The sequence below is a fragment of the Chaetura pelagica genome, unplaced genomic scaffold (genome assembly GCF_000747805.2).
Source record: "Chaetura pelagica isolate M959 unplaced genomic scaffold, ChaPel_1.0 scaffold127, whole genome shotgun sequence".
NCBI lineage: Eukaryota > Metazoa > Chordata > Aves > Apodiformes > Apodidae > Chaetura > Chaetura pelagica.
The window spans coordinates 2,106,802-2,133,396 of record NW_009953923.1 but is presented as its reverse complement, the minus strand read 5'-3'; the positions used below and the strand labels follow the sequence as shown (position 1 = coordinate 2,133,396).

General features: G+C 36.8%; 2 protein-coding genes across 2 annotated transcripts in view; one reads left to right on the top strand and one right to left on the bottom strand.

Moving 5' to 3' along the window:
• RBM48 (RNA binding motif protein 48) overlaps positions 1 to 391 on the bottom strand; it is a 5,407-nt gene extending 5,016 nt beyond the window's left edge. The window contains exon 1 of the mRNA XM_010001587.1: positions 278 to 391. Within this exon, the coding sequence (XP_009999889.1) occupies positions 278 to 391 (114 nt within the window). The remainder of the gene's footprint in view (positions 1 to 277) is intronic.
• Positions 392 to 1,892: 1,501 nt separating this feature from the next.
• Positions 1,893 to 26,595, top strand: PEX1 (peroxisomal biogenesis factor 1). The gene is made up of 23 exons (XM_010001572.1): positions 1,893 to 1,985; positions 3,431 to 3,514; positions 3,745 to 3,859; positions 3,950 to 4,725; positions 6,103 to 6,222; positions 8,342 to 8,465; positions 8,737 to 8,840; positions 10,136 to 10,236; positions 11,839 to 11,971; positions 12,705 to 12,801; positions 13,908 to 14,078; positions 15,438 to 15,592; positions 16,813 to 17,002; positions 17,168 to 17,337; positions 18,198 to 18,332; positions 18,912 to 18,976; positions 19,730 to 19,872; positions 19,950 to 20,053; positions 21,262 to 21,438; positions 23,006 to 23,236; positions 24,682 to 24,882; positions 25,247 to 25,377; positions 26,308 to 26,595. The coding sequence occupies exons 1-23, from the start codon at positions 1,893 to 1,895 to the stop codon at positions 26,390 to 26,392; spliced, it is 3,705 nt and encodes a 1,234-aa protein (XP_009999874.1). The 3' UTR covers positions 26,393 to 26,595.

Genomic DNA, 26,595 nt, shown 5'->3' with positions numbered 1-26,595 from the left:
CACACACCCGCGTCCCTCAGCACCACGTGGGGTTTACACACGTAAATACTGCACGTCCGTAGCAGTTGTCACAGTAACTCGCTGGCGTTCACCGAGTCGTGTGTAATCGATGGCTCCGGTGCGCGGTACAGGTGGTACATCCGGGCAGGCCGTGGCTCTCGGGGTGCGTGTGTCCCGCCCCACTTGCTCCTGCCCAGAAAGGGCTCCCGCCGCGCGGGGCTGCCCAGCACGCGGGTGTGTTACGGGGAGCGCACCTGAGTGTCAGTAACATTGGCACCTGCATGCGAGCCGAGCCAGCCCGCAGCCCGCAGCCCGCGTGCGATGGACGCGAGAGCCGTGGATTTGCCGGCAGCGTGGGGTCCTGGCAAGCCCGGGCCGGGTCACCTGCCATCCCGGCTCCCCGCGGCTGAAAAGGGTGTTTCACGAGAGCGAAATCGTCTAGACTTGTAAAAACTTGCTCTTCGTTCTTTGGGGTAGTAGAAGAGAGGCTGGTGTTGCAAGAGGTTGAAAGGAAACCAGTGTAAATGTTAGGTTTGTTTCTACCACAGTCTCTGGATGTCTGACAGGTTTGCTGGCAAGAGAGGGGGAAAAGGAGTGTCATTGCTTGGGAGTCTTAAAAGGGTCATTCTGTACATAGCTGGTTCTGGTGGGCTTCTCCTTTTGTTTAGTGTGATCTGGAAAATGAAAATAGATCACTTGCAAAATCTCAATAGAAATAACATATTAAATGCCATCTCTCAAATAAACAAGGTAAAAAGGGGATAAATGATTACGTTAATAGATCACACTGAATATTGAATAGAATCAAAAGCTGAATCTAATTGCAGAGGGTATTAGGTAGGTGGGTGATAAAATGATCTACAAAAGTCAATGATGTGTGAAGATTTAGATGCTTAGGAAAATGTTTATTCACACAGAAGCTGCTTGAATACAGGGAAGAGCTGTGAATTAAATACCTTCGGTAAAAGGGCCTTGGAACCATTGTAGATAATCTCTGAAACTGTTTTCAGAATTTTCCAGTAAGTCAAGTAAGATTTAAAATTATTAGGATGCAGTTGAGAACAAAGAAAACATCACTGTATTTACAAGTAAATGTGTGACATATCCACAGTGTATGTTGGTTTGGTCACTTAAAAATCATTATTTTCATTAAAATAATGATTTTTAAAAAATATACTGAAAATGTCATTTGAATGATACAATGTAGAATATAGTCTCTTTTTCTGCAAACTGACTGAGCATATAAAGATTCCACTTTGGAATCAAAATAGCTGAATGGCTCTGAAACAGATTGACAAAATAATTTTGGTCTGAGCTTGTGTAGTTTGTATTCCCCAGCTCATTAAAACACTCTTGAAGCCCATGCAGGTGTTACAATGCATGCAAAGTTTAAGCATATGCTTACATTTGTTCTCATTTGGGAAACATTTCTGTAAGATGTTGGTTTGCTAGACTGTAGTACAGAAGGGAAGAGGAATTACTTTCCTTACTTACTTAAAAATATTCCATAAAAACTGAATGCTGTTTAACAGTTGAAACCAACATGCAATTCTATGTTGAAAGCTGTGCAGACAGTTAATGTGGAGAGGAACTCTAAAGAAGATGTTGATTAATTAGAAGTTGGCCAGTCTGCCAGAATTTAAGAGTATTCCTTGCTAATAGAAACACCCTTTATTAACATGTTGTAAATGCTGTACAGGGAATATTAATTAGAAATGTAAAAACCAGAAAATATTTTTCATTCCTTTGATCTCTCTAATCAAACACAGCTTAAGTTGGCTAATAGTCATCTTATTTACCATGTTCGATGTTAATTCATTTTATTTGTTTGATACTCACAGGGCCAAGCTGTGAAAGTATTCTGTGGTCATCAGCCTGTATTCCTGAGCTGGATGGAAATCAGGCATCGAGGTCACCAGGGTGAAAATACTGCAGAGATTAACAGACAGTTAGCAGAGAAACTTGGCATTACAGATGGAGAACAGGTTTGAAATGCAGTCTTTTTTTTCTTATGTAAATAAAGAGTATATTGCAAGGTACCTGAAAAGGTAATGAGTTACAAGTTAGCTATGACCTTCTTATTACATGTATTTAGGTGGTTGCTTTATTTATGCATGCTCATAGGAAAAGTTAGCCATCATGAAATGACCCAACATTAAAAGATTTGCTCATTAAATCGTTAACAATCACCTAAATAATGTTAGGATATGTTGTTGCAGTGTCAGAGCCATTACCTGCAGTGCCATTAATTTTAGGAAAATAATTCTTTCAAGCAATTAAACAATTTGGGAATTATTTCATAAGAATATTTTGCCTGGAATTGCAGGTGTTTTAAAGAAATTACTGACTTAATGCATATTTCTTCTTGTTTGACTTATTTGGGGTTTACATTTTCACCCCTTTTTTTCAGCCTTCACTGTGTGTTCATGGATGTCCTCTGTCTTTGACCGTGTATTTAAATTTATATCTTACCCATGGACACTGTTAAACTTTTTGTAAACAATTGTTTTCATTGGAGAGAAGTTGAAGAAATCCCCAAGAGACAGGCAGAGCTTTCTGTCATGAGACTATTTAAATCTCAACCTCCAAGGGCTTTTTTTTTAGGTTAATATGTAAAGATTTAAATGAACAAGAACAGAAAAATATTACTCTACACAATGTTAGTGTGCAGTGTATCCATGTACATCTCTCATGGAAAATGTTATTCAGCATGATAAAGACATCAGAGAATGTGGCTCAAAGCCACAAAGTCTTATTTTGTTTACTTTTTTAGCATATTTTCTCTAGAAATTATGTCTCTATTTGCAGAACTTTACAGTTTGCTAGTTCAGCCCTTTTTAGTTCTAGCAATCAATAGCCTTCAACAGAAAAAGAGTTGACAAAGGAAAGCTAAGAAAACCTCACCTGTTGCCTGGAAATAATTATCTGTACAATCAAATGAATACATGAATAATGAGGTAGTTTTGCCATCACTTTGGATTCAGGAATTGCCTGCTAGCTGTGTTTCATAATACTATGTTATTTTATTTGCTTTGTTGGGGAAAATACATTCCTCTCAACTTTTGCTTCAAACTGTGGACCTAGAGGAATTTAAAATAAACTGTTAGTTTTATAAAAGCTGACCTGAAATAAATCTCTTTCAGAGGACAGGTTTAGTTATATCTCAAGAAGAAGTGTTTGTGCTTTTCACATTCACTTCCATTCACGATGTGTTGAAGTTCCCAGGCATGCACAATGCACACCATTTCCAATCCATTCAGCGTCCATCATCTGCTTATGAATTGCCTAGTGTCATTAAAAAGATGTGTGTTCAAAGTAGCAAAAATGTATAATGAAGGAGATGTCAGTTTTCTAGTTGAATTAAAGATGGAGCTTTTATGTGTTGAAAAATAAGAAAGTAAATGTTTTGAAATGGTGTTACTTTTGCCAGGTATTTCTTGAACCCTGTTCTCATGTCTCCTCCTGTCAGCAAGTAGAAGTGGAACCACTCTCAGCAGATGATTGGGAAATTCTGGTAATAAAACCCTTTCCACTGTTAACATCCTTTTCTTACAGGTGACAGAGACTCTGACACATGCAGTTTTTTGCACAATGCCCCCTTCTTTTCAGCCCCTAAGGAAACACTAAATGTGTTGGGGTTTAGTTGTGTTTTATATTTCAAATGGTGTATTAGAGTTCTTGTCTTCAAGCAAATGTTAAAAATGTTTGCCGTATTTAATGGATAATGGTACCACATCTCCACAGGAACTGCATGCTTCTTCCCTTGAAAAACATCTTCTTGACCAGATTCGAATAGTGTTTCCAAAAGCCATCTTTCCTGTGTGGGTTGAACAGCACACTCATGTTTACATCAAAATTGGTAAGCAACCAGTGAAGGCTCCTGTGGCACCTCAAGTGAGCTGTTTTGCAAGAATAGATGCATTCATTGACCTGTTTTGTTCATACTCAGGTACACTGATGCCAGCAGCCCCCTATGGGAGATTAGAACCATGCACAGAGCTGCTTATATGTCCCAAAACGCGTGAACCTGAGGAAAACATCACCAGCACACCCTCCTCCATGGAACATGACATCTTGCTCAAAAGCTTTGTGAAAAGTAGCATGGAGAAGGAAGAAACAATAAAGGATCCTTTTGCCAAACAACCTTACTTAAAGCCAGGAGTCCTTGAACAGTGTAAGCCTGATGCAAACGTGACATTTGGCTCAAACGTTCTTTCAGATATATGGAATTTCGTAGGGAGCGTTTTTTCTCATACATCTGAGGAGAAACAAAAGACTTTGTGTGATAAAGATGAATTGAGCACCTTTAAAGACAAGCTGCTGAACTTAATTCACATGGATTCTGTTTTTAGAGTATGTCAGTCCCAGCCTCCCAGCGTGCAGAATGCATCTACCATTCATGCTTTTCTGAAATACAGTGCTGTTCATGTTTTTCCATGGAATTTGGAATTCATTGATTTGGATCCAAATCCTGTAGTATCTTATGGGAAAATTAATGAGCTACTTTCTCCAAGACAGCGTCATCAAGAAGCACAGCAAAATCTACCAATTGAAAAGCAAAAGCATTTGACCAGTACTCAAGACAAAAATAAATCTCACTCCGATAGCAGTCAAGCATCCAGTGAGGGATCTGTGGTTCAAATCGTTTGGAATGGATTTGAAGACCTAAAGAGTGTCATAGAATATGGCCACAGTGGGGAAGCCCTACATGTTGGAAGAGTTTGGGTCAGTTTGAGCACACTATCTTTTGGGCTTTTTATTGGATAATATTTTCTAATGGATAGTTGTGGAACTGGCTAAGTAATACACAGTTCATGTCGAACTCTCAAGTGTACTAGAATCGAATAGTATTTACTGGAGCTCTGTTTTGCTAAGCTGTCTCACTATGGAATACACTACTTCCCATCATCCTCCCAGATGTACAGTGTGCTTGGAGTTTCTGCACCCCTGACATTTTCACACCAAATGGGAGATATTCTTCAGTGTTTCTGGAGGGAATGCATGCTTTCTCCACGTTCTAATGGTAGCTGTTGTATTTGTGAGAATGTGGAAATCTATACTTGCATACATACAGTACTGCACAATGAGGAGCCTTTCATCAGCACTTTGAAATGTGCTTTGGACTCTAGGTGTCATCACACTGTAAAGTAAGGGGATCACATACCCTAACGCTACATGATGTTTGTGAGTCCTTTTGTATACTCTTTAAAATACAGCTTGAAAAAATTGAAATAATTGTCTTTTATATAGTTTAAACTAATTTAGTTTTTACATACTATTTTGCAAGGTGGTAAATGCAAATATGTGTGCAAATGCTAGTGGTGTGCAGACACTACCATTTCAGCTTGTTCTGCTAGAACTACAGCCTTTTTGTCTTCTTTCTTTCCTGGAAGCACAGGTGGGATCAACAAAAATAGATAAAATGCACTCCAAATCACTATTTGACTATTTTGACATAATATTCTTCTCACCATTCACTTTTTTTTTTGTTGTTGAGAATGAGACCAAGATCTTTACCACTAAATAATTGGGAAATGTAACAATTTTCAAAATGCCAGCAACCATAAAATGTTTCAGACTTAATAAATATTTATAAGAAGTTTTCCATTTGAATATACGTTTTAAATAACACAGAAAATTTGAAAAGTAGTTTCCTTTTTAAAAACTGGATATTCTCTCTCTCTGTTGATCTGTATAATGGCCTATTTATATTTACCTGCCTGCTTAAAATGAATTTTAATCAGCAAGTGAAAGTAGAATTGGTTTTCTTCTATACTAAAAGCATTCTTAGGAGGTTCTAGGAATTTCTCCCAATTCTTCTTGCTCAACCTTTTGCTTTTTATTTAAAGAAGTTGGTAGGTGGTCAGCTGTAGTGGGCACTTTCAGAAACGGGGTAAAAATGTGCACAGGAGAACAAGATTTTGATCCCATCAGTTCTGTGGTTTCCTTTTCCTTTGTTCACTTGCAGATTGCAACCAACAAGTAGACTGATGAGCAAATCTAGAGGTTCTGTTAGTTGTACTATGTACATTGTACTATATATACAATAACTGTTCTACTTTCTGATATTTCATTGCTTTGCTTTTATTTTAAATATTTCAGATTCCAGATGGTCTGAGAAAAAAACTACGCATCGAAATACATTCGACAGTTCGAATTAAGTCAGTTGAGTCTGTACCTAAAATTCCTGTATCTCTCAGACTGCAACCCAAACACAACTTAGTGAGTTGATATTCTTGGTCATGTGTTTGTTTGTACATTGGAAAACTGATTATGTTGCTCTGGTCAGGGTTGGGGTTTTCTTAAGTCTTACTTGTTTTTGTTTGTTAGATGATAGTTTGGAAATTGTATGTTATGCGTGACATAATTCTAAAGGAATTTACTTTTTTAATAATTCCTTGCTTTTTCTTTTCTCTATGTAAGTAATTTAAATTAAGAAGATGCTATGTTCTACTTAAACAAGGCTTATCTAGTAATATTATTTTGTATTTTGATCAATGATACTGTAGACATCAAGCCATTGAATTTTGTTTTGCGCTTGGTAAATATTTCAAATAGTTTGGCATGTTATATCTGTAACAATTTTCTATTTAAAGGAACTGGCAGAGGTTACAGATGACGGAGAAAAAAACTTCTGAATTTTGACTCCTAATTTCCTGAAGCTGTTAGAGAAATGCTATACAGTACCTTTTAAATGACAGGGTCTTCTGTTATTCTCAAATTATGAACGTTTCTGATATCTTTCTTATTACAAAGGATGTTGACATGAAGGAGAAATGGCATTGGTAGGGAAAAGATGCATTTTCTGTTTAATTAAGTCTTAAACATAAACAATTGCTATCAAAATAGCAACAATAATTGATAATAATGTTTCATCAAACCCTCATCTGCAGTACATTAATATTTGTTCAAACTTTGCAAATTTCAGACGTATAACTTTAAGCCTATAAAGACAAAAAAGAAAAAGAATCAGCATTAAAGAGGAAATACCCATTTTATGTCTTCTGGAAGAAGACATGGTTATATATACTCTTCAAGTACTGCAGTGCCCAGTGAATTTCCTGAGAAAGACAATTACAGTAAAATTATTATAGTTTTTAATGTGCCATTTAGGTTTTTACTTCCTTTTAATGCTAATGGTTTTTTCCCTTCCCGCTAAGATGCAGTTTTCTGAAGTTGTGTCATTGAATCCCTCTGCTTTCCTGTAAGTGAGACATACTCAGTCTTCTGAGTGAGCATTTGTGACAGTAAGAACAGAGTCAGTACCAGCTCTCCGTCTGTCAGATGTAGTTGTGGAATGACACACCTCTTCACAACGTACTGTGTGCTTGTTTCCAGGAGACACTGGGCTGTTTATTTCCTATGTTAGTTGCTCCTCAAAGCTTGAAATACGGCACTTCCCATCATAGCAGGACTTATGCACGGTTTGTTCTTTACCCCCAGTACTCTATTTTTGTTTGCTACCTACAGAGGAATGGTTGAACTGCATTTTTTAAATTATTTTTATTTTTTAATATTGGAGTTAAAAGAAGTGTTCTGTCAATAATTTGCTAAAATCATACCAAGTAGTTATATTTTAAATACAGATTTCTCCCTTTCACTCTAACTCAGCTGAAGTTTTTTAGGTTCTTGGAAGAAACTGGACAAACAGAAAAAAATATGAGAGTAACTTTCATTTTCCTTTCTGAACACTGCTTCCATGATCTTGGTGGATTCCCTCTTTTTTAGACAGGAATTATGCTTCTGTGGTTAGGAAATCAGCCAGGATATATGTGACTCAGACTCAGTTTCTTTTCCTATTCCATTTATCTAGGTGATCTGGGGTAAGTTGTTTGATCTCTCAAACTGCGTGTGGAAGATTGTTTGGTGATGCATCTGATCTAGATGAGCCCAGGCTTATTTGGGTAGGAAGCGGAGTGTACTGGGAAGAGAGGTGTATAATGAGCACCCAGAATAAGTCTAAGGTCAATATTGATGCATATCTTGGATGCTTTTTCAAACCCAGGAGCTGAGTAGTGCTCTTGTATCTGGCAATATAGGTAAGAAAAAGAAGAATAAAAGCTTTTCATTTCCTTCACATCAGTGTTCCAAAGATAAATTCTTTAGAGGTGGTGCAAGATCCACTGTTGATGTAGCAAGAGCTAGACAAGTGCTTTCCCTAGGGGAGTTGATGGAAATGGTGTTTGTTGGCAAATCAGTATTTTCTACATAAATAAAATTGTTGTGTCTTCTTTGATATCTCTAATACCATAAGAGAAACAAATGCCTCTTGCATAGGAAGAAAACATTTTTACTTACTAACAGCTTGTTTTGCATATTGTCCCTCTTTTTTCGTATTTAGCATGAAGATATACATGAAGATGATGTTAAATCTGCTTTCAGTTCTTGGCTGCAGGATTCTGCTACTGATGATCTCCCATGGATGATGACAAGCACGGAGTGCATACATCTGTCTGTTAAAGAAGGTAAGGGTTATACTGTCCTGTGCTCTAGCTGTCTTAACTGTCCATTATAGAATTTACTTTAGCAATATGCCATTTAATCTCTATATACAACATTTAACTTAATGTTAATTATGCTATAATGATTATAATGCTTTAATAATAATTAGCCTTTTTTACTCTTTCAGTTGGAATTATAAGATTTCAAAGTACACTCATCTGCTTAATCTTGTGAGGAGTAAAATCTGAATGAATTTATTTGGAATTCTAATCGTTGTTCCTTGGGTTTTTACAGGAATGGAGGAGTTTGTTCTTAATGTAGTACATCCTACTGAAGAAATTAAGTCTGAGAATACTTTTATACTGAGTTCCAGTTTCCTGAAAAAGACTAATATACAAGTAAATATCACATAGTATCAGGTATCAAGTAATCTAAATTGTTATATTTGGTTAAAAATCTGTTACATTTTATATAAAGTATTTTGCTTTTCCTTTTTCAGTAAATAATGTCAGTCTGTTCATTAAATTATATCTGCATCCTTTGTGTGTTCTTTCATAGCCTAAGGCATTGATGAGATTCTAAGTATGCCACTCTTGTCACTTTTCATAACCTATATCAAACTCTCAGAAAAAACAATTAGAGCAGAGAAAAGTCCCAAGTTTGAACATACTATCCTTATGCTTAATTGTTCTTTCCCTTAATACTAAACCACTGTAAAATCACTTCACAGTGTATTTGTCAGGAACAGTAGCTTATTCTGACAAAGATGAGACATATTCCCCATGCAAACCTAACAAGATCACACCACCTTCTCTTTCATATCGTTTCTGTGCCTTCTGTTTCTCAGTCTTTGTTTTCTGAGGAGACTTAAGTGTTTATTTTTAGTATTAGTACTACTGTTTCCATTAATAATTCTGGTTGAAACAGTGCCCATTACTCCAGGTTTATGGTTAGAGCAGTGAGATGGCATATTTTTTCATTTTTAAGCTGATATAGTTAAATTTTAGCAGAGAGTTAAGGTGTCCTGTTTGGCAGTTTAGAAGATAATTTTTCTGCAAAATTTAGGATTCCTGTTAAAAAAAAATTAAAACAAGCTTTATTTCTACTGGCAGCAGAGCAGTGCAGGAAGGCTTCTACAAATTTTCTAGTGACTGGTACAGAGATGAAAGGGCAAAGGGCATTTCTTAATAGCAGTGTCAGCATCTCCAACCAGCCTGTTTTCAGCTGAGAACCTCTTTGTTAGCCCTGTTTGCCTGCTCAACTTTACATACTAGCTTCCAGTGAACTAGGCTAAAGAATTCCTCTGGATTAAAAAATCCAGGTGTTTTTTCAGATTACGTTTCACCCAGATCAGATTCCTGATCTGATTCACTGTCTTGTCTCACAAGTGCTCATGTCAGCACAACAGGGGAGTACACAGGTGATGGAACCAGTAATTACAGATGGGTATAAACAGCACTTTGCTCAACATCTAATCAAAGGCTGTTTCATCATTGTAAACACTGGATTGTATTTTGGAAACACTTGTATCAATGCAATTCTACCAGTGCATCTTTTCAAGGGCAATAAAAGCTTGAGCAAAGCATACATGCAACATTTTCTTTACATAATTCCAAAAATGGCTAGTCACTTCCATACCCTTCTTCTGTAGTTATATTTAATGTAAAGGTACTAACTCTTTCCTTTGTTGCAGGTTCTTTTACCGCCTTTAACTAGAGAAGCTGATAGTGACAGCCAGCCACCTACATGTGACACAGAAAGGAACCTTCCTTACCAGAAACTAAGTGATTTAGGGTGAGTTCTTTTCATAGTACAAAATATTGGAGGGAACGGGAATTAAATAAAAAGAAGAAAAAAAAAAATAGTGGAAATTCAGATTTTTTGAAAACTAAGCCAGATCTTAAAAAAACCACTGCATTCTTTGGCTTCAGACCTTATCCTAGTGTATGTAGATCGTTAGTTTTGTTCTCTTGAGTAGTCTTACTGAAGCAAATAGAAAACTTCACATGACTAAAGGCACTTACGTACTGAAAAGTTCACTGAGTCTGAGAACAGGATGGGAGGTCTCAGAACTGCCTAAGTTTCAGAAGAAAGTTCAGTGTTGCTTGCTGTGCTTATAAGTGGTATGAAACACACCTCCGTAGCAGGAAGGGATACTGGGTTTGTTGGAGAGTGTTTTTAGCTGGCATTTCCAAATGAAGCACAACTTTAAATATGTTGCAGTCTCTGTTGATCCTTTTCCCACAGAGTTTACTTGTTTAACTAAATTTCACAGTGTGGGTCTCAAGAAATGTAGTTCCTAGTTTTATCAGAGAGAAATTCTTACCATGTCTCCACTGGTAAAAAGTGCAGTGTAAGCTCAACAGCTACTTGATTAACCTGCTGGTTGGCTAGTGGCAGTGGTATAGTCTGGAACTAGTCATAAGACATGATGGCTCTTTCCTAGCCAATAACTAAATGTTAAGCTGTGGGAAGACACTGTACTGTTTAGCAAACTTAAGGTAGGGACAGAGGAAACACAAGAGACTGCAAGTATTGTGGTAATATGCTATCAGCATTGTGAAGGGCAGCTGAGGATATTATGGTGGAAGAGGGAATAGGAATTGATCTAGGGGAATTGTGGTAGGGATGGGGTGTGGCAAGCGTTAGAATAGAATAGAATAATTTCAATTGGAAGGCACCTACAGTGATCATCTAGTCCAAGTGTCTGAACACTTCAGGGCCAACCAGAAGCATGTTATTGAGGACATTGTACTGTTCTTAAACAGGCTTGGAATATCAACTACCTCTAGGAAGCCTGTTTCAAGGGTAGGAGTATTAGAAACCAGGATTCTTTTTTTAAAATTCCATTTCTCCTGTAACATCACTTTTTGTTTAAAGTTGAAACACGAAACGGATAGACTTGCTGTTTGTGGACCTGAAGGGAGCACTGTTGTGTGTCTAGAGTCACAGAGATTTAGGACCAAGAATGCCTTCAAATGCACAATGTGCTGCTTTTCTGAAAAGGCTGAGAAATTTTCTGACCCAGACATGCTCCATGTTTTACTGATTTGTTACATTCCTTAGTAGGTTGTTACTCAGACACTCAACTAGATGAAGCCCCAAAATATGGGGCTCTTATCTTTTAGGACGTACCTCATGCTAGGGTCATGCAGAGTGACTGGATAACCCTTCTATTGTGAAGGTGTTCTCCAATGTTGCCACTGTAAAATAGAGGTTCTGTCTCTTCAAATGGAAATGTCTTCAGCTTTTTCTTGAAAAAGTGAATTGAAATGTGTGGGGAAGAACAGTTTCCCACAGTCAGCTTTGAGTGTTCACCCTACTGCATACTATTGCTATTTAGATTGCATGTGCTGATGCTCTCCTGGGCCGTTTCATGTTTTATTTGCTCTGCAGAGGAGTGGACAAATTAGGAACATCCTGCTTTGAACATGTAAGCCACAGTCTTCTGGGGCGCCCTCTGTCTCAAAAGCTGGCTGCTGTTGCCGTGGGACTGCGAAGTGGAGGGGTGCTTCTCACAGGGGGAAAGGTACTCAGTGCTACTCTTTGCTTGCAAACCCTCACAGATTGTTTTCTGAAGTTGCAAAGCTGTTTTTGTTTGTTTTCTTTGATACCATGTGAATTCCAAAGAATTAAAGGACAAGCTGGAAAAGGAGCAGTTAGCTTAATATAGTTCATTCAGTAAAACATTGTTATATATATACCAATTACAGGCACACTTCATCAATATATATTTAATGTATTTATAATATATATTTATGATGTAAGTTTTAAAGGTTGTTACCAATGCAATTTCAGTTTGTTCCCTTAGGGGATAACTCTACTTCATGTTTATGGTATAATTAACTCTTCTTCTGAAATACTTGAATGAAGATAAGAATATGGTATTTTCTTCTGTGTTATAGCACAAAATGTCAGTGGAGTCGATACTCTTATTTTCCTGTTGCCTCTTATGGTGATCCATTTCAGACCATATTCCACTGAAACAAAGGTGCCTTAACACTGAACTCAGTGGAATCAGAGCACTGTCTGTAGTGGATCTTTCCACTCTGAGTTTGTTTATACTTGTTTCACTGTAGGGCTTTGCTCTCTACCAAGTGATACAAAGACAGAATATGTATATACTTTTTGGTAAGGAACAAAATCAATGTGCCTACAGCTTTCTCAGCGTGTTAGCTGGTGTGTACTGGGACAGAAACTCCACAGGAGCAAAAGGAAATAGTTCTGTCAATTTACATTAGCTCACACTTTTTTTTTTGTAGGGAAGTGGAAAGTCAACTTTAGCAAAGGCCATCTGCAAGGAAGCATTTGATAGACTGGATGCTCATGTTGAAGTAATTGATTGTAAAGCTTTAAGAGGTATGGTAATCTTTTAAAAATCACAAATGTCTGCTGTATGATGAAACAGCACAATTATGAAGTTATTGTATTTAGTCTGCATGATTTTCTAGTATTACTACTGCTTTTGCAAGGATATTTGGTGCCGTGTGACGAGTATCTCTAACAGTCTGATGAAAATACACCTGCCATAGCTTATTGCACACTTTTATCAGCTCCTGTCCCACATACCACCACCAAATCCAAACCATGCTTCCTATGCTTATTTCTAGTTATTACAAAAGAGGAAGAAGATGCAAGTTGAACTGTGTGGTTTTTCAGCTGTGCTAGCTGGAATAAATGCTGTGTTGACAAACTGTAGGTGTTAAAGGATACCTGTAGTACTCAGTGAGGATGACACAGGCACCAAGGAAGGACTGAACAACCAGCTGAAAGCTGATTTCTGATTACATATTTACTAACCTAGTGTATGTTGGCAGTAGTCATCTAACACTTATGATAACAAATTACGATGAGATTAATCCCTAGGTTTTCTGGCTTCAAAAATAAGTGTTTTGCACTGAAGATGGAAGAGAACAAAAAAAGCTTTTTTTACTCTTTCGTTCACTGGCTTTCCCAAATAGTCTTGGTGTTATGGAGACAGAGAATACTCAGCTGTTTTCTTACAGAGCCCTTATGTTGCTTGGCTATACTCTTTTTGCTTAAGTCCCTGCTAAGCTCCTTGCTCCAGAGGAAAAGGGAAAGATTGATAAAGAGCTGAGTCTTTTGCTCTGAGAAACTCTTTCTGCTGCCAGTCAGTTCATAGCTAATTTAGAGTGCTGCTGATACTGCTCTGTTTTAACTGTCTAGAAATGAGATCTGTAGGCTTCTATAGTGATTAGTAAAGGTAATTAATCTCATTTTAGGACAGGTGGATCTTTCTAGAACTTTTTTGATGGAAGATGTGGACTCCTTTCTTTACTGACCATTGACTCTGGTTTAATCTTGGTACCTGGATTTATAGGAATAAAGTTAAACTACATGAATCACAACATTTAGTATTTTGTAAGGAAGATGTTGTCAGTCTGATGATTTATTTTTTTTTTTCCCTGATATATTTTGTAATTAAAATTGTATTTCTGTTTTAGGAAAAAGATTAGTAAATGTAAGGAAACATGTGGAAGAAGCTTTTTTAGAGGCAGCATGGAGACAACCATCCATTCTTTTGATGGATGATCTTGATCACATTGTTGGAGTACCTTTGACACCAGAGCATGAAAACAGCCCTGAAACAATTCTAAGCAATAGACTCGCTTATGGTAATACTGTGCTTCCTGTGTCTGGATAAAAATATATTGCAACTTAGATTTTCTTGCATCTGAATTCTACTATCCTGTCTGTGTCATTATTGCCTCTGGACCATGTGATATTCCATGGCAGGGATTCACAAATTATGGTATGTAGAACATTTGTGGACCACTAGATGAATCAGAACAGTCTGCTGGACTTGGAGTAGTCGTTGCCAATGGTACATAACCCACTGCTGCTGAGGGCAGTTAGTGCCTGTTGTCAGAACCACTGCCAGGGGTAGAGGCTTCTCAGTCCTTTTTATATTGCTCATGCACTTAAATATGCTGCAATTGCCCGTAGATTAAAAATGCATCATTTACTGATCATTATTTATAAGATCAATATTATCATTTACATAATTATAATTACAGAGATATATCAGTGTGATACTTAACTGATGTTTAGAACCATCTTCTATTAGCTGAATACTAACTTCTTTATGATCCTACTTGGTATACTTTGTAGAACTTCAGTTTTATTTTACAATATAACAATACATAGATAGTAAAAATAACATTATCAGTTGTACTTTGACAGCCTGCATACGGTTCCATTTTATTCTCTAAAATCTAGGCAGTGATAAGTTGCAAAATGAAATTAAATTTTTAAAAATGAATATCTCTGGTTTTAGCTGTATTCAACTCTCTTCCTATAGAATTCAAGCCATAGCAAAAATTATTTTCCATTTTTCAGCTTAGTTTGAGGAAGTTACCATATTTTTTTAATTAAATTACTTTTGAAGATAAGAAAATCTTACTATAATTTCTTTTATAAAAATGTGCATTGGCAGAATTATGTTTCTTATTACATTTTACAGGTAAAATGCATACAAGAGAGGTTTAGAGTTTTAAAGAGTATTCCTTGAAGATCTACCTTGCATCCATAATTTCTTTGACTTTCATATATTATTTTTTTTCTTGATTGCTTATTTTCTAGATTTAGCATCTACTTTTATTCTTATAACTTCCCCTTTTTTGTTTGCATGGACAGGATAATATTTTTATAACATGGATCATAGTGCACAAAAAAATCACATTTAATATGCTGTGGTAGACATTGTCAGTGATTTTACAAATTTAGCTTTTAAAGAGCACGTCTAATGGCATTTTATTAATAGAATTAATGGAAAAATAAGTGTAAAATAAGTATACCTATTTTATGTATTTTAATTTTTTTAAAAGCCTGTGCATATAGAAATAAAAGCTATAAAATAAGATACTAAATTTTGTGTGCCCTAATGCTACTCTCCAGTACAGTAGAAATGTCTGTTATGAAGTGCAGAATCTTTTGTTATTTTGTAATTCATGGAGCAATGTCTGTGTTTTTAGTTTTGAAAGATCTGATAAAAGAAGTTGTTTCCATGGGGAGTTTGATTGCACTGATTGCCACAAGTCAGTCTGAACATTCCCTACATCCTTCCCTGGTTTCAGCTCAGGGAACTCACATCTTTCAGTGCTTCAAATGTATCCAAGCTCCAGATCAGGTAAATTCAGGTATTTATTAATTGGGTTGAAATGTTGGTTTCCTCCCTTGCAGCTTCAAATACAGTGCTGAAACAGCTGCAAAAATAATAGGTTACACCCTAAGATGAGAAAAAATCTGGAAATCTTAGAAGTTCTTTCATCATACTGAAATAACTCAGAACTTACATCTGTCATTATAAAGTTTAAAAAAATGAAAGTAATCCAGTGAGAACTCCCTGTTGGCCCCACTCCTTATCTTCAGTGGCAAGAAAAGGGTGGATACAGAGGACATTTCAGTTCAACATAGAAGAAGTAAGCATGTCTAACCTAAGTGAGACATGCATGTCTCCTTACTGCCTGTAAGGGGATTCTAGAGGAGCAGCTATGATAAAACATGTAGGTCACTACAGGTATAAACCTAAGTGTGTTTTTTCACTGCTCAGAGGAATAAATATGTCTCTAGGATGTTACTAATAGTGAACGGTAATTTTATGGGAAAGTTTTAGTTTGCTTTTCTGTATTCATTCTGTCCCTTGACTTTTGGTTATAGTCCATTCAGAAAGTAAAAAGGATAGAGGGAAGAATAAACCGTTAACTTAATTGCAGGAGAAAGCACCACTTAGTACCTCTGCGTGCCCTAAATGGCATGAAACAGACACAGCAACTCCTGTATTTGACACGAGTTGTTCCTTTCCGCTTGTCTTCTGTCACAGGCTGGCAAATGGAGGAGAGGAGTTTGCTTTAGATACAGTGTAGCTCTCTCCCACTCCCTGGAAGCCTGCCTTTATCATTTTTAATGCTAATACATGAATAAGGCTGAGACAGCATGGGAAAAGTTAGGATCTCAAATGATACCAAATTATCTGATGTATTCTCATCTCAAATACATTCTACTCATATCAGCAAAATTAAAGTGTTTCTTTTCCTGTGACACAGGAAAATCAGATATAAAACAGTGGAATCTGGGGCATGGAGGGTTGTTTAATTTTTATTGTTGGATTTAAAACAGAAGTGGTGAGGTACACAGTTGAAGCTGTAAAACTGGGGATTTATTGAAATTCACCTGAAAAACTAGGGGGTTTTATATTCATGCCTGCTGAGATTTTATCTGAAGGCTTGGGGAGATGTAAATATTTAAGGAAGCTTTAGTAACTTGTATGTATTTACTTTTTTGAGTTTCTGAAATCCATATAAATAGTAAACTTAGGATATAAACTTGCTACACGATTCTGTTTTTCAGAAGCAAAGATATGAAATGCTGTGTTCCATAATAAAAAAGAAACTGAATTCTGATATAAAGAAGTTCTCTGATCTTGACCTCCACTGTATTGCAAAGGAAACAGAAGGTTTTGTTGCTAGAGATTTTACTATGCTGGTTGATCGTGCCATTCATGCCTGTGTTTCCAACCAGAATGCATTTCAGAATGGTGGTATGTTGACAACATCTCTTATTTCATAGATACAGAAATAAAAACCCAGGTCTTTATGTTTTATGTTGAAAGTGTATTTAACTACTACATATTGTGAGGAATTTGTTGCTGGTCAGCTGTGTGTTCTTCTTTTGTTCAGGATTTTTTTTTTCTTTATTTTTTTAGCAGAATTGAATCTGTCAACTATGGATTTTCAGAAAGCTCTGAAAGATTTTACTCCAGTAGCTCTGAGAAATGCTAACCTTCATAAACCTAAGGACGTTGGGTGGGACAGGATTGGTGGCTTAAAAGATGTGAAGCAAATACTCATGGATACCATCATGTTACCTGCAAAGGTACCCAGTTATTTTAAAGAGGCTGCCTGAATTTTGTACATGATGTTAGTAGGGAAGAATGGTTTTAAGGTGTGACACTCTATTTGAGAGAAAGATTGTAGGTATGATTTTAAGTGACTTTTGTGGCTTCCCAGGCTTCAGCTGCCTACTAGAAAACTCTCCTTCCTCTTCTCTCTTCTAATTAGTTTGTGCTTTTCTACAGGTCACATGTTGCTCTAGAATATTGCAGTCTTGCTAACATCATCTTTGCTACACTCTCTTGCAAGGTTTGTGATTAGGCTCTGTAAAGATAATGTTCCTGGCTATCTTCTGCAGTGCTCTTGCTATAGGAATGCTCTCTTTTGGATGGATGCAAATCCATCAATTCCCCCCACTGTTTTACTTTGGCCTTTCTGCCTTGCTTAAAACTTCCAGCATTGAGATCAACCATCCATTTCAGTCTTAAGAGAAATGACTGGACACTGTCAGTAATTTCAGACATTGTGGACAGTTTTCTATATAATGGACAGAATCTTTTACTGTATACTTATATAACTAAATCATATTAGTTAGTGATTAAAATAGGAATTTAGAAGTACCAATATGTACATGATAAAACTGTAGTGCATCCCTATTCTGTTCTGTTTCCTCTTGGTAAAAAAATGCCACTTGTTTGCATTTTAAAAACCCGTGAAACTTAGGAACCTGCTTCAGCCCCAAGTAAATTAACAGCAGTCCAGATGACCTCTTGTGACAACAATGTGGATGAACTAAATTACACACCTTCTGTTTAAACTAAAATCAACACTGTTCAGTGATGTTACAGTACACTGCAAAATAATTAATATCTTAGAATATGTCTCATTGAAACTCTTTTCCAGTATCCAGAATTATTTGCAAACCTGCCCATACGACAGAGATCAGGAGTCTTGCTGTATGGAGCACCTGGAACAGGAAAAACACTGTTAGCAGGAGCAGTTGCTCGAGAAAGTGGAATGAATTTCATCAGTGTTAAGGTAGCAAGATTTTAAATATTAATTGATTAATTTTATTAACTGAATGAAATAGCTTGATGTAACACCTGTACTATGTGCTTGTGAAGACAAATTACCAAAGAAAATTTGGTATGTCTCTGAGATATCCCACCATCTGACTTCTGGAACTTCACAGTGTTATTACTGAGATTTTTTGTATAATTATTGGCTATAGAGAATTATACAATTTAATTAAGTGTTCTTAGTTTCCCGTTTTTTTTATAAAAAGACCCTGGATTTTGGCTCTGCTGGACAGTGAAGCTGAAGAATGCATTGTAAACATATTTTCAAAATACAGCGTAAGCTTTTGCCTTGTGGCTCTATAACACATTCTGTTATAGCAGAAAAAGGGAAATTGCTACTTTAAAATTAAAATTGGAGTGTTTTAAAGATGCTTTTGGCTTATCTGGACCTCTCAGCTCTTCTGTTCAGAGATGCCACTCTCTTGGTTACAAGAAAACTCACTCCACTATATGAAATCTATGTTGATGTTGAATTACACATTAAAACTAAGAAACATCTAATTAATGTTCTTTTCTGGTTTTTCTTTGGTTTTTTTAGGGACCAGAACTGCTCAGCAAATATATTGGATCAAGCGAGCAAGCAGTTCGAGATATGTTTAACAGGTTGGCCTTGGAAAGATTTGTGATGTTAATCAATTAATTTTATTGGTTGAACCTCCAAGAAATAATTTTGTTGTCCTATGAGAGAGGTGGCATAAGATCACAAAAGGATCTGAAATAATTACTTGTGTCAAACCAGATGTTCCGATCTTGGCAAGTTCAACTTGACTATCATTATTTAAGACCTGAGCATGGCAGCTCCGATCAGGAGTGCATTTTTGAGGCTGGATTCCCTGTTCTCTCCATTTACAGAGTGTTGGTTCACATTACAAAACTTCTTGGAAAATAAGAGGAGACAGTCATGTGTGCTCCAACTAGTGATGAACACTCACTACATAGCATCATACTAGACTTGGTATTGAGGTCCTCAGTGCCAGTTGTTTTGTTTATACAAATCTGCTCCTACTGCCCCTCAGTGCTCACTACTGTAAACAAGCTCGTGCAGTTTACAGTGTAGTTTACTTCATCTGCAGTGACTGGATTTTAGAGCTTCCATGTACATTAACATGGCAGTTGAGTACTTCAGAAATTATGGAGTGCAAGGTATGTCATAAAAATGAGCAGTGATTCCATTGCAGTTCAATTCTTCTTAACCTCTTAATTTCTACAAAAAACAGATTCTCTGTTCTGTCATTAAAGGTAACTGTTCTCTGAAGCAGAAAGCAATTACCTTTGATGTTTCTCAGCAGTTTTACCTGTGACCCAAACTTAAACAGAATGTAAGTATTGCCTTTTTTTTTTTTTTTTTCCTTTTAGAGCTCAAGCAGCTAAGCCTTGCATCATTTTTTTTGATGAGTTTGATTCTATTGCTCCTCGCCGAGGTCACGATAACACAGGAGTTACAGACCGAGTGGTTAACCAGCTGTTGACTCAGTTGGATGGTGTGGAAGGCTTACAAGGTAATAATTCATCTGCGTGCTCCTTTTCATGCAAAAGTTTAGCAGATGTTAATGATGTTTTTCTGCACTTTCCTAAGGGGTTTATGTGCTAGCTGCTACTAGTCGCCCAGATTTGATCGACCCTGCTTTGTTGAGGCCAGGTCGACTGGATAAATGCCTGTACTGTCCCCCTCCTGATCAGGTGAGGAAACAAAACATTTTACATGAGAGTCAAGGAAAAAAAAACAAACCACAAAAAAAAACCCCAAAAATGATGGGTTTTATTTCCTTATTCTCCTTTTCTTTGTATTCAGTGGCATTTCAAACCTGGTCAAAATGAACTTGATTGCCCATCTCCAGTTATACAACACTTAAATTCACCAATTTTCGTGTCAATGTGCTCACATAAAACTGGGGAAAGAAAAGGCTGTTTCCCACAGTCTTCAGTGAATATAGCTGATAATAAAATAAAATAAAATAAAATATAAAATAAAATAAAATAAAATAAAATAAAATAAAATAAAATACCCTGTAGCAAGAAATTGGACGCAGGGTATTGTTTATCGTGTTCTGTGTCTTTCTCTGAATTAACAGTCCAGGAATTGCCATTTTCTTGAAGTGAAGAGCCATAGCAATTCCCAGTCCAACTCTGCAATTATCTAAAGTTTTCAGAGCAGTTTTATTCTGAATCCACTTGATCCCATGCTCTTTACCCACATTTAATTTGGAATATTCAAATTCTTTTAAAGACATACGTGTCACTAGGTAGGAAAGGAATGATACCCATAGATTTTAGTGGGGTTTGGATCAGGACTTTGAGGCTGTACCATATGTGTCTTTGATCCCCCATTTTATGTGGAAAAAAAATAGTGCTGTTCATTTTCAGATTAGTTGGCACATTTAAAAATACCACATAATTTCATTCTGAAACACACATTAAGAAGATGATCCTATGCCTTAAGAACACAGATATATATATATATTTTTTAACTTCTGATTAAAAATATGATCATTCAGATTAAGAAAAGTTTTTAACTTTTGTCATACTTTTTTTTTGCAAAAGGGCATATGAGCAGCAGAATTCACCTTCATATTTTTATGTCTTTCATATATAAAAATCCCAATTAATAACTAGATATTTAGAAAAATATATTTCTCTGTACACTGCATTTGGTACAGTTTCTCTTAGACTCTTCAAGAAAATGTAACAAAATGTATGCCTATATTTTAAAGACTGATTACTGTACATTATGTCCCACACCTACTTTTACTAGAATGCAGTATCTTCTTTAAAAAAGGTCCTCCCTCAGGTAGGAAGTTGCTTGTGACAGGGCCAAAGCACTGTGTAGCAGTCAGGACAAGGAAAATAACAGGTTGCTTTACTGGTGTTTTTTTTCTCCCTTTTTACAGAATTCACGCTATGAAATCCTAAAAGCTCTCAGTCATTCTCTGTCCTTGGCAGATGATGTGGACTTTCAGGGTCTGGCAGCAAAAACGGAGTGGTTCACAGGGGCTGACCTAAAAGCTTTATTGTACAATGCCCAGTTGGAGGCCATCCATACTAATTTGGGTTCAGGTTTTACACAGGTAAAGAAAACTAATATAAAATAAGTCTCTTTTCTTTCTACTTTGATGTTGATATGTTTGAAAGGGTTAATCTTATCCATGGTTTTTGAGCAAATTATGTTTAATATTATTTAGTTTTCCTGTATTTGTATACAGAGAATTAAAGTCTTCATATGTTCACAGAAAAATGCAAGAATAATGTAGCGAAATGGTTTAACTACTTCTTCAAAACAAGGGGTTTTCTTTTTGTGATAGGTGTTTAATGTTAAACAGATTTATGTAAACCAAATCTGTTTATCATGGTTATGAGGAATCACTGGCAGATCAATAGGAGGAATCCCTCTCAGAGTTAGGAGCAGCTAGTGAATTCAGTTTTGAGGTGGCACATTTTGGATTTTGGAGGAAGAAAGAAATTGCTGGGTTTTGTGGAGTTTTTTCCAACAGATTGAATTTGATCTGAGGTCAGGAGAGAACTGGCAAGAGGATGGTGATCTCAGAAGTGGCCTGCTCTGGCTCATCTTCCAGGCACCAGCTAATACTTGCACTTCTGAGGTACAGGATCCCACCCTTGGTTTATACCCCTTGTAGGTATAGACCTTAACAGGTCCTTTCCTCTTTTAGCCTCTATTCAGCCACTTCTCATATTTTTAATGCCTGTCTCCTGGTTCTAGCTGGAAAGGGGCAGGCATGGCTTCCACTATGTGGAAATCAAAGGGAAGAGCTCGGTCAGGGATGCAAAAGCAAGGAGACCTCTTGGGTTCTTTTTCCCCAGCTGTTGCAAAAGGTTTGGGGTCTGAGGGTGTGACTCTTAGTATTGGGAGGGATCTCCAGCCTGTGTTTCCTAACAACCCTTGTAGCATCAGTCAGGAGTTCTAAGGATACATGATGATTCTGACATTAGAGGAGGCCATTGTCTAAAGCAGTTGTCTCCAGAGTGGTGTGCACCCACCCTAGGGGATGCACAAGACAATCCACTGAAGTGCAGGAAGAAAATATTAGAACTTCAATAGTATATGTATATACATTGCAAATAAATAAATATGCATATATTTGGTGCAGTGTACTCAGAAATGTTTCTTCTGATAGGAGTGTACCATCAAAAAGGTTTGCAGACAGCAGTCCAAAGCGACAACTGTGATTTCCACATCAGCACTTCAAATTTGTTGACTAAGGATGAGCTAAGGATGAGCACAGAAATTAGGCACTGTAAAAGTAGACTCACCAAAATCTCCTAGAGCACTTTACACATGAAACTAAATTGCCTGGAGGGAACAGCTGAGGCTGAAATGATATGATTCTAGAGTAGAAAATGTACCTGAAGTTTCCCAACACTTGCTGTTACTGAGTGAGACAGTTCAAAGCAAACAAATAACATGTTAAAATTATCTCCTCAAATTGTTTTTCTATCATGAAGACAGAAAGTTCTGCTTAAAGGCATTGGATTTTCTTGGAAATATACTCCCGGATAATGATATAATCAAATGTAAATTGATAATTCCACTTGTACTGTATACAATTTTTTTAAAATGTATTTCAGATTGCAATTAGTTACAAGTTAACTCTTCTAATGTTCTGTTCTTTGTCACAGGATTTTGGTTCTAGTTCTGATAGTGACTTCAGTCTCTCTTCCATGGTTTTTCTAAACCACAGCAGTGGCTCAGATGATTCGGCCATAGATGGAGATGCAGGGCTAGAGCAATCTCTTATCTCTTTAGACATGTCTGACTTGCTTCCTGAAGATCCAAGGTCCAACATGTATCGTCTTTATTTTGGAAGCTCTTATGAATCAGAGCTGGGAAATGGAACTCCTTCAGAACTGGTAAGTTACTCACTTCATATTTTGAATTTTCTAAATATTATCTTTTGTGAAGCAGAAAGACTGAACTAGGCAAATGGTATGGTTTGAGAAATACAATTATGATATTTGTCCTCCAGTCTTCAGCCTACAGCTTGTGGTCCACAGTGGGGGAAAAGGTGGAAGGATGTGATCTGACATAACACAATATGGACTTCTCTGCAAGTTTGAAGCACTTTAAAATCAGAATTCCCAAGTAATGCTTAATACCTTACAATCAAGCAAACTGCATTCATATTAGATCTTACTGGCTGGTCTAATGGCTTGTTGCCTTCCCAAGTTTAACACTAAAACAGTTTTCAACTTTTTGGTGTGGTGTTTTTTTTAAACTCAATTTTATTACTAAACAATGACCATCCAGCTTTCAAGAATTAAGTCATAATCTGAAGAATCAATAAACATTCTTCAGTTTCCAGTGAAGTGTGCATTAATGGTATAATCTAAACATGGAATTGTATAAACAACAGAAGTAAACCTTAGCTTCCATCATTGCTCTGAAGAAGCAGGATTCCAGTTGTAGTATCACATGGCACAGAAAGCAGCATGTCCTCTGGCTAACTAGCAGATAGGGATGTGCTGGTTGGCTCCTCAGCACCTGCACAGCCATCAGCTGGCCAGCTGGTCTGACTTGGCTGCCAGGTAAGCAAAACAGGACATGCTGCCTCTGAGCTCTTTATGGTGAACAGATGACTTCAGAGTTTGCATGTGATCCATAGAACATTCATTTTCAAGATCCACTGTAGAATTATTATATATTAGTTATCAAAGTTGTTAGACTCTTGTTTTCAAAACTGTCTTACACTGATTCTTCAGCCAAAAATAACTTATATTGACATTGGAGAACTAATTATTGACTTCTAAGATGCTTTTGTGTGTTCTATCTTGCATTACAGATGATAGTGTTACTTTAATGGCTCTTTAGAGACTTCAGTTTTCCTCTAACAAAGTTTTTCAGCAAGGCTACAAGGATCTCTTAAAGTTGCTGACCTTGAAAGTTCACACTTACCAAGTACACAGAGAATTTGGAGGTGATGAATATTTAAATTATGAGTCACTCCAAAGCTAACTACATAAACTTGCCCAGATTTCATAACCACTGGTTTCCATATGTAAATAAAACAATGGACTCAGTAGACCTTCATTCTTTTTGAGATAGGCCATTGCAAAAATATTTAGATGTTTTCCAAAGGTAAAATACCTTATTTTCAAACTTGTACTTTTTCCCAAACACTGTGGCAAATTAACCTAAACTTTCTGTTCAAAAAGTTACCTATGTGATGTATTTTGAAGAGATTTTTCCAGTGAGGACAAGCTTATACTGAGTGAAATTTGTAGGCTGAATGTTAATAGTGAAGTTGCTTTTTTGGATCCATAATGAGTTAATGTATTTCTCCTTGTGGTCAATTCAGAGCTCTTTGTGTTTGTCTGGACCAAACTCCATAACTCATGACTTTACCAGCGTGACTCAGAGAGACACAGCCCCACCACAACCTTCAATACTTAGAACAGCTTCTCAAGAAGATTCCCTGGAAAATAACCACGAGCAGCAACCAGAGCACCTGAAGACAGACATAAATGCTACCAAAGCAAATCACAGAAGCAAGAATGGAGTATGGCAGTTTTTTAAATTATTTACTCTTAACACACTTCTGTTGTTTTCCTTATACTGCCTGGTATTTTGATAAAGAATTTCTGCAATAGTGTTAAATACAATGAAACAAAATTAGCAATCATTATGATACCTAGTTTGAGGAGAAATAAGCCAGATGTTAACATTCATAGAACTAAATATTTGTTTCTGTGTTATTCATATAACACAGGGGGAGGGGGATGTGTTGGTTTTGGTTTTGTTGTGATTGGGTTTATAACACATTTTTCTGTACGTGCAGAGGAAGTTCTAGAGTTACTGATATTCATGGGACTAAGTCTTTGTTTCTGTGGTAATTTTTCACTGTTCATGGCTCTGTTTCCAAGGAGGACAACACCCTTAATCAGTCAGTGCTTGCCAAGAACTCTCTAATTATTACCCAGTCCCATCTGATGACAGCACTTGAGGGTATAAGACCATCCATTAGCCAAGATGACTGGAAGAATTTTACTGAACTGTAAGTATAACATTTTTTTTGTAATTGTGTGTTCAGTGGAGATTTTGCCTTTTCACATTTCTTATTCATCAGAAACACAATAGTTATTTAATGAGGCAAATGGCAGTCAAACAGCCTCTGACAGCAGTTCTTTTCAGGAATTCTAAATTACGTGCTAAATATTTCACCAGTGTGTTGTCTTTTATTGTTTTTATTAATGTAGGACCTAGAAATTATAATCACAAAGCAGAAAACCCTTGTATTATGTTCAGAGCTGCACCACTGCAAAGGCACCAGTTCTCTGAGACTCAAAGTTAGGTCCTTCCTGCTCCCACTGAGTAGTAGCTCCTATTTTTTAGTTGCTGGGTGTTGACTCTCTGTGGTGGGGGTCTTTGCAGCTGCTGCATTTGGGAAAAGGCAATCATCTCAGACAGGGAGAATGTGTCTCCTTAGGCTTGAAAAAGACCAGAGTGAAGAAGCTGGAAACAGGCATTGGGATGTTCTGTGATTTCACTGGGATGTTCTGCTCACATGAAGATTGTTAGGAATTTCTTCCTCAGCTAGTAAATAGATAAACAGGTCTTACAGCAGAGGAAAGAGATAAGGAAGGGACAGGAAAGGAGGAGAATTAAATACCCTTCCCAGGAGTTTATACTACCCAATCCACTTCTGTTCCTTGTCCCACCTTCCCCTCACCCCAGCCTCAAAAAGTAAAGATTAAAAAAAAACAAACAAAAAACAGGGAAGCAAGGCAGAGAGCTCTCTGAGTTAGGATGTGTGGATGAAAACTCCTCCAGGCCCCAGGTCTGAGGAGGCATGCACTCTTCATTTCCATAAAAACACACGTAAACACCTGTAGTTCTGGGTTGCATTAATGTGCATTAATCTGAAGAGGCACATGCAAACAATGGCATTTCATAAGAATTTCCTAATATTTCGTTCTGTTTCCAGGTATGATAATTTTCAGAATCCCAAGAAGAGGAGAGGACAAGTTGGCTCAACATTCAGACCAGGACAAAAAATTACTCTAGCTTAATAACTTGTATTTGCTTGTAATTGCTAAACTGTGACTGGAAATTACAAATGTGATTATATCAGATTATTTATATTCCTATGGATTTATTAATGCAGCAGTTGAAGATAAGTTTCTTTTAAACTTACATGCTGTATAATTATGTCACATTTTATTTTGAAGAAAATTGTCTTCCTTCAGATTGATATTAAATTTTTGAGAGAACA